The sequence below is a fragment of the Microtus ochrogaster genome, chromosome 7, assembly GCF_000317375.1.
Source record: "Microtus ochrogaster isolate Prairie Vole_2 chromosome 7, MicOch1.0, whole genome shotgun sequence".
Classification (NCBI taxonomy): Eukaryota; Metazoa; Chordata; class Mammalia; order Rodentia; family Cricetidae; genus Microtus; species Microtus ochrogaster.
This window is the reverse complement of record NC_022014.1, coordinates 37,191,130-37,200,983: the sequence shown is the minus strand read 5'-3', so window position 1 is coordinate 37,200,983 and position 9,854 is coordinate 37,191,130. Positions and strand designations below refer to the sequence as shown.

The 9,854-nt window shown below is 50.2% G+C and overlaps 1 protein-coding gene across 1 annotated transcript in view; it reads left to right on the top strand.

Moving 5' to 3' along the window:
* Window positions 1–5,182: 5,182 nt before the first annotated feature.
* The window catches only part of B9d1 (B9 domain containing 1), an 8,373-nt gene continuing 3,701 nt past the window's right edge, over window positions 5,183–9,854 (top strand). Inside the window, exons 1-4 of the mRNA XM_005349912.2 lie at window positions 5,183–5,576; window positions 6,582–6,650; window positions 8,105–8,216; window positions 9,551–9,647. Of these exons, the coding sequence (XP_005349969.1) occupies window positions 5,514–5,576; window positions 6,582–6,650; window positions 8,105–8,216; window positions 9,551–9,647 (341 nt within the window). The 5' untranslated portion in view covers window positions 5,183–5,513. The remainder of the gene's footprint in view (window positions 5,577–6,581; window positions 6,651–8,104; window positions 8,217–9,550; window positions 9,648–9,854) is intronic.

Sequence of the window (9,854 nt, the reverse complement as noted above, 5' to 3'; positions counted from 1 at the left end):
TCTCAAAAATAAAAAAATAAAAAAAGAAAGAAAAAAGAAAAGAAAAAAAGAAACGTTGTTTCCACCTGGGCTTACCAAATGCCAGGATACAGGGTTGGCATGTGTGTCTTCAGTTTGTCTGTCTTCCTTTCTTTGAGCTCCCTTGCCTGCCTACCTTTACAGTAAGCTGAAACCTCAGAGATAAATGGTTGTTCCAAATGCGTTGTCAAAGAGGAACTAAATCTGAATTATATTTATGATGAAATAAACACACAGGGATCATCCGTAAGCTGTAAGTTGGCTCTGTAGGCATTTAAGCAGATCAAACAGATTTTAAAATGACTTTGTTTCTTCTAGTCCCAAACCTTTAGAGTTAAATCTTATCTAGGCTTGACTAAGAAAATAACTTTTTAAAAACCTGTTTTTTAAAAAAGAAGGACTAGCAGTCAAAATCATCTTTTTTTTTCTTTTTGGTCAAAATCATCTTTAACATGTTTACACTTACACACATACACCTTAAGTTGGAGTGCTAAGTGTGATGGGTAATGTTGATTGTCAACTGACAGGACCTACAGTCACCTAGGAGACGACCTCCAACCACACTAAGGAATTATCTAGATTAAATTAGCCTCTGACCATCTATGAAGGATTGTCTAGATTAGATTCACTGAAAGGGAAAATTCACCTCCCAAAGGCAGCATCGTTCCCTGGGCGTGGGTCCCAGCTGGACTGCACGTAAAAGAGAAAGTTTGCTGATTCTGCATGTTCATCATTCTTTGCTTCCTGCCTATGGATACAGTGTGACTAACTGCTTCCAGCCCCGACCAGGGACCTGCTACTGTGATGGAATAAATCCTTGAAATTGCTTTGCTTCAGGACTTTGGTTGTAGCAACAAGGAAAGTAGCTAAAACAATAAGTCAAAAATGAAATTAGCAAACCAAACTCCAGAAAACAAAACAAAAACATAAATAGAATGACTGGAATAAAAGTGGATACCTTAAAACCAAATGCTCGGAAACCAAAACACAGTATTCAAATAAGATCTTCGGTCAGATAAAAATGAACCGGGGGATCCAAGAGATGATGCAGCAGTTAAGAGCATCTGCTGCTCTTTCAGAGGACTAGAGCTCTGTTCCCAGCTCACAGCTGCCTGTAACTCCAGCTCCAGGGGATCCGACATCCTCTTCTTGCTTCCATGGGTGTTCAAACATGCACTTAATAGAGCTTGTCAGGGACTAGGGCTCTCTTCCCACTTTGCTGTCACCCCCCCCCCATTTTGCCTGTCTGAACACATGGCTGCTGCATCCTAGCCACCACGTTCACACTCCTGCAGAATTCGGGCGCAAGGAGAGGAGAGCCACCTCTGTCGTCACACGAGCAAATGCCTCCTTGGGCGCTCTGAGCAGATCTCAGAATCATGCCACATGGCCTGCTGTAGTGTGGCTTCTTTCTCCTGTACTATAACATGGCCATCCCATCCTCGCCCGGAGTTGAGATAACCTTGGCCCAATAGTCATGGCATCGAAATAGCAACAATAGCAGGAACAATAATAGAGCTGTTGAAAGTCCCAATAAAAGGAGTAGGGAAAGAGAATCACTGTGTGATTCCAGCTTTTCCTTTCTCCTGCCCCACCTCTCGCTGCGTTATCTTGAGGGATGTGGGAGTATTTAGGAAGTCGAAGATTAGTTAAAAATGGAACTCTCTAATGCATCTTCCACAAGGTTTCTTACAGTGGCCCAGCTGTTTTGGGGTCACCCACACTCCTGTAGGTACCCATCCCCCCGTAGGCCCAAGAAACTCAGGTATTTGCCAAGGTCGGCCTGGGAAGAACTGCTGCATTGCCTGAGTGGACAGATGTTTATTCCCATCTCACCAAGGAGCCTGCCACAAACAATGTCTCCTTCCTCTGTGACAGAAAGCCCGATCAGGACCTACCAGGAAGCAGCCAAGAACAGACGCCCAAGTGGGTGACTCACAAACAAAGGAGTGGAATTCTGTGGCAGACCCGGTGGCCAGCTTGGTGGGAAGGTGGTGGGTGGAGGCTCTGGGGTTGCTGCTCAGGGCCTGCACCAAGGCAATGTGGCTTGATGGGGGCTTTATTCTTAGAGTCTCCTTCAGCCCTCCTGCAGGATAGGAGTTAGTCCCAAGGCCAGCAGTGGAGAATATTTTGGTTCAAGAGCAGCAGCATAGGAAGTGGCTGCCCCCAGCTTCCAGTTGCCTGGGTGGATGGGGTAATCTTACAGCCAGATGGATGAGGACGCAGCTGGAGGAGTCATCTCGTTTCTAGCACTGAGCTCAGTGAGACCCACTGAAGACCTGGTGGAAGCTAAGGACACGCATCATCACCTCGCCTGGTGTTCTATATGTGGCCCTGAGACTGGCGCTTTATTATTTTAATGATTTATCCGTTTACTTTATATACATTGATTGCTGATTTGCATGCATGTACGTCTGTGTGAGGGTGTCAGATCCCCTGACACTGGAGTTGCAGTTGTGAGCTGCCATATTGGGTGCTGGGAATTCAACCCAGGTCCTAGGGAAGAGCAGCCAATGCTCTTAACTACTGAGCCATCTCCCCAGCTCCAAGACTGGCACTTTATAAAGATCAGAGTTTAATGCAGCCACAGCATTGGGGCTGGAAGTTAGCAATGGGCGGCCCTATCAGTGGAGGCCTCCAGCTTAATCATGTTGTGAGGATGGCATCAGGGCTTTTCTGTGTAGCCCTGACTGTCCTGGAACTCACTCTGTAGACCAGGCTGGCCTCTAACTCAGATCCACCTGCCTCTGCCTCCTAAATGCTGGGACTACATGCATGCACTACCACTGCCCAGTGCTCTCAACATTCTTATCACCACCAAATTCCTACAGAACGGCTCACTGACCTCTCGACTCTCAATGGCTTTTCTAGCCCAAAGTTCCAAAGTCCTTCCACAATCTTCCCCAAAACATGGTCATGTCTGTCACAGTAACACCCCGTTATCCTGGAACTAACATGTTTTAGTTAAGGTTTCTATTGCTGTGATGAAACACCGTGAGCAAACAAGCCAAGAAAGAAAGGGTTTATTTGGCTTACACTTCATACCATGACTCATCGTCAAAGACATCAGGACAGGAACTCAGACGGCAGAATCTGGAAGCAGGAGCTGCTGCAGAGTCCATAGAGGAGAGTTGCTTCCTGGCTTGCTCCCCATGGGTCGCTCAACCTGGTTTCTTATAGAACCCAGAACCACCAGCCCAGGTGGCCACACCCACCATGGGCTGGGCTCTACCTGGAGGTGTCACAGCTCAGAAGGTCCTGGCAGTTCAAGGGGAAGTGTTCTGGCAGTCGGGAGCCAGGAAATAGCACAGACCACAGTAAAGGGAGCAGCTTAGAGCCCTGCTCTAGGGAAGGCTTGCCCAAAATGACAGCTCTGCTCTGACAGGAGGGGGCTTCCCAGCGAAGTTGTTACAACTTGGCCCTGGTGCTTCAGAGTGTAACAACTTTGCTCTGCTAGGGGAAGGATTCCCAGCCAAAGTGTTACGGTCCTGCTGCTCCACTCAAGTCAGCTTCTGAATTCCCCCAGCAAAGTTGTAACAACTCAGCCCTGCTATGGGGAGGCTTCCCTAGCAAAAGTGTTACAGTCTCGCTCTACTCCAGAAAAAGAAAGTCTTCATGCAAACCACACTCAAGAGATTTATTGGGAGGAAAGAGTCCAAGAGAGTGGCTACCTCTACCAGGGTGGAAGAAGAGCAGCCCCAAACTGACCAGGAGCAGGACTTATATAGGGCTTCTTAGGGGGTGGAGTTTTCCCAGGGGGAGAGGGATTGGCTAGTTTTTCCCTGCTCAGGGATTGGTTAGTTTAGTTGGTCAGGAGCAGAGATGGCTGATTTCAGAGCCAAATTGTGTTTCTTTTACTGGCCTTTTTGGCTCTAGTTTTGGGGCCAGGGCATGTTTCTTTCACTGACTCTGATTCTGGGGACAAAGGGTTTCAGAGACAGGGCATGTTTCTTTGGTTCTGGGTTCAGGGCTAAAGTATGTTTTTCACTGGCTCAGGTCTCAGAACCAGAGTGTGTTTCTTTCACTGGCTCTGATTTCAGAGCCAGGGTGGGTTTCTTTTGGCTGCCTCTGGTGTCAGAGCCAGTGTGGGTTTCTTTGGCTGGCCCTTTTACCCTACTAATTAAGAAAAGGAAATAAAGAAAAAGGCTTGCACACAGTCAGATCTTAAGGAGGCATTTTCTCAATCGAGGTTCACTCCACTCAGATGACTATAACTTGTGTAAAGTTGACATGAAAGTAGTCAGCACAGCCCCTTCTCAAATTTCTCACCTATTGGTTTAGGACGCAAAAGCCTTATCTAATGAATTTGGGGGTTGAGAATGTCCCCTTCTCTGATCATGGCTCAGCCTGTGACAGTCCAACTCTTCCAGTTGAGACCAGCAGGTGGCAGCCACCAGCAAGGAGAGAGCCACTTAGAGGCTCTGCTTATGTGACTTGACTCTATGCTAAAGATTTTTCTACACAAGCCCACCCGGGAAGCTGTGACCACACACCTTCCCTCTCCTGTGGCTGTGGGAACCTCCGAGAGACTCCCACGCAGGCAGCTGGTGTGATGGCCTGGACTCCACACTGCAGACTGGGTTCTCTGAAGTGTACACCTCTCTGCCTTCATTTGTTTCCAGGTTCTCCAATACCTGATGGTGTCTCTAATCGTTACTTTTAAAGTTCTGCATGTAAAGCCTAAACTACTGCAATGAGTGTGGCCAAATTACAACCTCTCCCACCAGAAAACGGAGATGTATTCAATTAGTCATTCAAAAAGTAGTTCCCAAGTGTTTACAATGGGCTTGGCGTGGAGGACACACGGAATCTAGAGGCAAAATCTAGGCTCGCGTTAAGCCTCCTTGGATTAGACAATGATTGAGAATAAGTACGGTTGGAGCCGAGTGTTGACAGCTGTGTCTACTGGTGGCCTGGGACGGAGCTCTAACATCCCCGAGCTGCTAGTGATTCTCCAAAAACGGGTGACTGGTACGTGGACTGCTGCTTTTCTGTAGGCCCCAATTCACATGCAGGAGCGGGGGCTTGGACAGGAGGATTCTCAGGGTTTCGAGGACAAGAGCCTCAAAGGCCTGAAGGGCACACCCTTCGCCTGGGGCGGGGCGCTAGGCTGTGCCTGCTGGGCCACTCTGCGTGCGGCCATAGCGCCACCTTCTGGCTAGAGGTAACTCTAGCATGTGACTTTCCGCCGGCCTGAGTCCCGCAGCTGCTTTTCATCACCCAGCTCTCCAGCCTGCAAGCTTCAAGCACGACCAAGCTAGTGAAGTCACAGTCCCCACGGGTCCCAGGACCCGGCCTTGGAGGTTAGTTTCACGCGACGCAAAGGAAGATGGTCCCTGCGGCCGTCAATTTCACTGCGCCTGCGCACTCTATTCTTGAACAAACGCCGCGCTGAGAAATTTGTCCCAGATGGCTTACCATCTGTTTCCAAGGCAACCCAGGAGCCTCCTGGCAACGGCACGCGGCCTACGCGGGTCTCCCGGCCCAGCGGCGCGATGGCTGCTGCGAGTCCCAGCGTCTTCCTGCTCATGGTCAACGGGCAGGTGGAGAGTGCCCAGGTGAGCTGCCGTGCACCCTGTCCGGGGCCGGCCCGTTCCCCTCCCCGAATTCTTTCCTCATTTTCTAGAGAGCCAAGTCATTGCTCCGATCCTCTCAATTAGTTGGAAAGGAGAAGCAGCGTTTGAAAACATTGGCGCCAGATTTCTGGGCCCAACCCTCGAGACCTTCAGCTGGTACCAAAATCACTCTATGGCCTCCAGCTTGGATCCTGTCTACTTGGTTGAGTGATGGGCTGGGGCTAATGGGAGTGAGGGCTCCGCTGACGCTCTTAACAGCTAGGAAAACTTACCACTAGCCAATGGCCAAGTGAGATTCGGATCTACATCTGACTCTCAGAACTTGGCTACATTATTCTTATGGGTTGCTTGTTGAAAATACTCATTATTCCCACTTATTCTGAGGTTTGACTAGGTGATTGACGTTCTGCCAGGCCCGAGGTTCAGTAGGTTTTCCTGCCTTCCTGATTGACCAGGTACTGGCTGCGTCCTCCCGTTTTATTCTATCCAATGGAAGGCTGCCCAGCTGGGCTGAGTACTCTAGCCTCCTCTCTACGTCTTCTGCTCTGGGTCCTCCCTTCTCCCAGACCTTCAGTTCTAGCCATAGAACTGTAGCTTCCCGGGTTTCACATCAGCATGGTTCCTGTAGATCTAATTTGTGCCCAGCACTGGGGACACACAGAGGCATAAAAACCTGTTCTTTCCTCAGTCAGACAGGGTTAGCAGACATAGGCATTGGGTACCTGGATGCAGACATGCAGAAGGCAAAGGGAGCCAAGCAATGATCTTTAGCCAGATAAGGAGTGAAGAACGGGCTCTGTGAGTGTGAATCTGAAGCGTGGGCAAGGGGCCAGTCTGGAACTAACCCCGACTTCCTCATTTCTGTCCCCTGCCCTGCTGAACTCCACCCCCTCCACCCCAGGTGCCTCACGCGCCTAATTCCTACCCACTGCGCCTGCCTGGCTAATGTGTATTCCCTAAACAGAATCCTGCGTGCTTTTCTCTCAGTTTCCAGAGTATGACGACCTCTACTGCAAGTACTGCTTTGTGTACGGCCAGGACTGGGCCCCCACAGCGGTAAGTTGAACTCCTTGGAGCTTTAGTGATTCCTTAAGTATCTGCCATGCCCTTCTATCCCAGACCCAAGAGGTAGACACTGAGGTCAGAGAGGACCCAAGCATGAGTTTGCTCCTGGCAAAGCTAGGTTACAGAATACAGCCACTGCTAGGTTCGCTGATACAATTCTTGGGAGTCTGCTGGTGGCAGCTAAGAAGGACAAATGGCAGCATAAGCTGCCAGACCCTGGAACACTGCCTGCCAGTGGCTGTGAACACCATCAGCCAGTAACCCCTCCCCCCCAAGGCTGGCCTCTCCTCAGACAGCAGAGATTGAAGAATCACCTCTCAGGGGTTTGAGGGCAGTCTTTCACCGCAGGAAGGGGCTGTGTGCAGACCACTGCCACGCCATGCCTTTCTGCTCGCACAGTGCTCACTGAACCCTCACAATAGCTTCAAAAGCGGAAGAAGCTAGCCAAAAAAGGTTTGTGTACCTGCAGTCCAGCACAGAGGCTGAGGCAGGAGCATCTCTGGGAGTTAACCTGGGCTACATATATAAGACCCAAACAAATGGGAAAATAAAAAATGTGGAAGCCCAAGCCTGGGCTTCTTCATTTGCACCACAGACATGTTAATACTTTTTTGTTTGTTTTCTTTCTCTCTAATGGGACTTATATTTTTAAAAAGATGCTTCAGCTCCAAAACCACAGAGAAACCCTGTCTCGAAAAACCAAAAAAAAAAAAAAAGATGCTTCAGTATTTATTAGAGATTTATTTGATCTTAAATGTATATGTGTATGGGTGTGAATGCAGGTGGTTGGGGAGGTCAGAGGTCAGATCCCCTGGAGCTGGAGCTTAGGTGGCTGTGAGCTGGAGAGATGACTGAGCAGTTGAGTGCATAATCTTGCAGAGGACCCCAAATTGATATCCAGCACCCACATGGCTCACAATAATCTTTAACTCTAATCCCAGGGGATCTCCAGCAGCTCTCACACCAGGGCTTTTCTCCCGCTATTCCCCCGTCACACCTCACACCGCCACACCAGGGCTGTTTATCTGTTTGTTTTCCATGGTTCTGGGATGGAACTCACTCAGGCTGTCGGACTTGCGCAGCACATGCTTTTACCCACAAAGTCATCTCATGGGCCCAACAGTTTTTAGTAATTATTACCGAGTCCTCTGGGAGTGACCAGTGCCTGCTAGATGTTCCCATTGTAGAGGAAACCAATACAATAAGTAGGACACACTCTAGTCTGTTAGTCAGAGATGAAGAGGAGGAAGAGGACAGTGCATTGGGAGCTAGAACATACAGATAACAGGGAGGACAGACTCTAGACCAAGGCACTTTGGGGTAACTATCTTAAAGAAAGGTGGGAACAAGCCACACAGAAAAAACTGAAATGGCCTTCCTACATAAGTGGAAGGGGCATGAGTAGCTGGACCTGAGACCAGCTGTCTCTGTCACTGTTTATACAGGGCCTGGAGGAAGGGATCTCACAGATAGCATCCAAGAGCCAAGATGTACGGCAAGCGCTGGTGTGGAACTTCCCTATCGATGTCACCTTTAAAAGTACCAACCCCTATGGCTGTGAGTCTGTGGGTCCTGATGGGAGGGGCAGGGCCTCTGCTGCACTTCCCACCACTGCCAGTGGCTTCAGGTGGCCACTGCCAGTGGCTTGGTTTGTGCCCCAGCCTTTGATGTGCTCAGCATCCGCCTGTTTTGTGGACTGCCATTTGCACACAGAGCCTGGTGTACGGTGCTGCCACCTAGCTGGAGGGTCTGACCCCAGGTTGCTCAACCTCTCATTGCCTAGTGCTCCAGTACCTGCTCGCCCTGTGCTGGTGGCATGGGACACTCTTCTGAGCCTCCCCCTCATCCCACAGCCACCCTTCTAATCTGAGCCCTCACCAAGCTAGCAAAGCCATGGAGGCTGAGCAGGCCAGGTTAGTGCTGATCTGCCAAGGCTGGTAAGCGTGTAGTGGCGGCAGCTCAGAGAACACCGCTGGGGGAAGCTCCCCTGGAGAGTAGTGTAATGTGAACCCGTGAAAGTGAACAGGACCTGCCTGTCTGCGTGAGTCCCTTCCTGAGCACACACCCAGCAGTGTGCTCACGGATGGGTACACGAGTGTATCAAGAGCCTGTATGTGAGTGATCTGACTCACCGCAGTTCTCCAAGGAGGAGCAGCCCGTGGGCCCTCACTCCTCACAGCTGACTGTGGTACAGCTGTGGTGATCAGGTATTTGGTGTTGAGAATGAACAAACCACTATATACGAACCGAGTAACTCCCAGGTTACTTTTGGTGGAAGAGTAGTAGAGGGAAGGACACAGATTTCATCAACCTTTACTGAGCACCTCATGTCTGGTACTATTCCAAAGCCTTTAGACACAAGAAAGCTGAGGACAGAAAAGCTGGGAAGCCTGTCTGAGGCCATTCAGCAGTAACCACAGTCATCTGGAGTTACAGCAATCTGCTCTACCTAGAGGTCAGACACCTAGAGGAGGAGGCCTGGCTGCAGGTGATAAGGAAGCCTATGTAAACATCAGTGTGTTAAGGAGAAATGCCTGGAAGGCTCTCAGAACTTTCAGAACAAGCCCCTCCCTCAGAGTGTCATAGTTTGGGAAGACTATATCCATCAGAAAGGAAGAACACAGGGCCCCAGGATTGGCCCAGAGCCTCCAAAGGACTTCCTGTCTACCCAATGTCTTGGCTCTCCCCAGCTATGAACAGAGGTATAGAGAGTGCTTCCAGGGCACCAGCAGAAGCCCAGAAAGTAGCAGGAGGACAGAAGCCCTGGGTGTGGACAGGATTCCCAGGGCCTTGGCCAGTATCCTGAGTCCCTGCTCCAGACCTCAGCCAGGCACATTATGTGCTGAGCCCCTACCCTTGTTTCCCCACGTGACAACCTTGTCCTTCCCAAGGGCCACAGATCGTGCTCAGTGTGTATGGACCAGACGTGTTTGGGAACGATGTGGTCCGAGGCTACGGAGTAGTGCATGTACCCTTCTCTCCTGGACGGTAGGTGCCCAGTCTGCCCCTTACTGGGCAGGCAAACCTTGGGGACAGCACTTTTAGACAGCAGGCTTTCTGGTCACTGCCCCTTCCTTGGACTTGGGCAAGATATATTCAGGGGCCGGGCGGTGGTGGCACACGCCTTTAATCCCAGCACTTGGGAGGCAGAGGCAGGCGGATCTCTGTGAGTTCGAGACCAGCCTGGTCTACAAG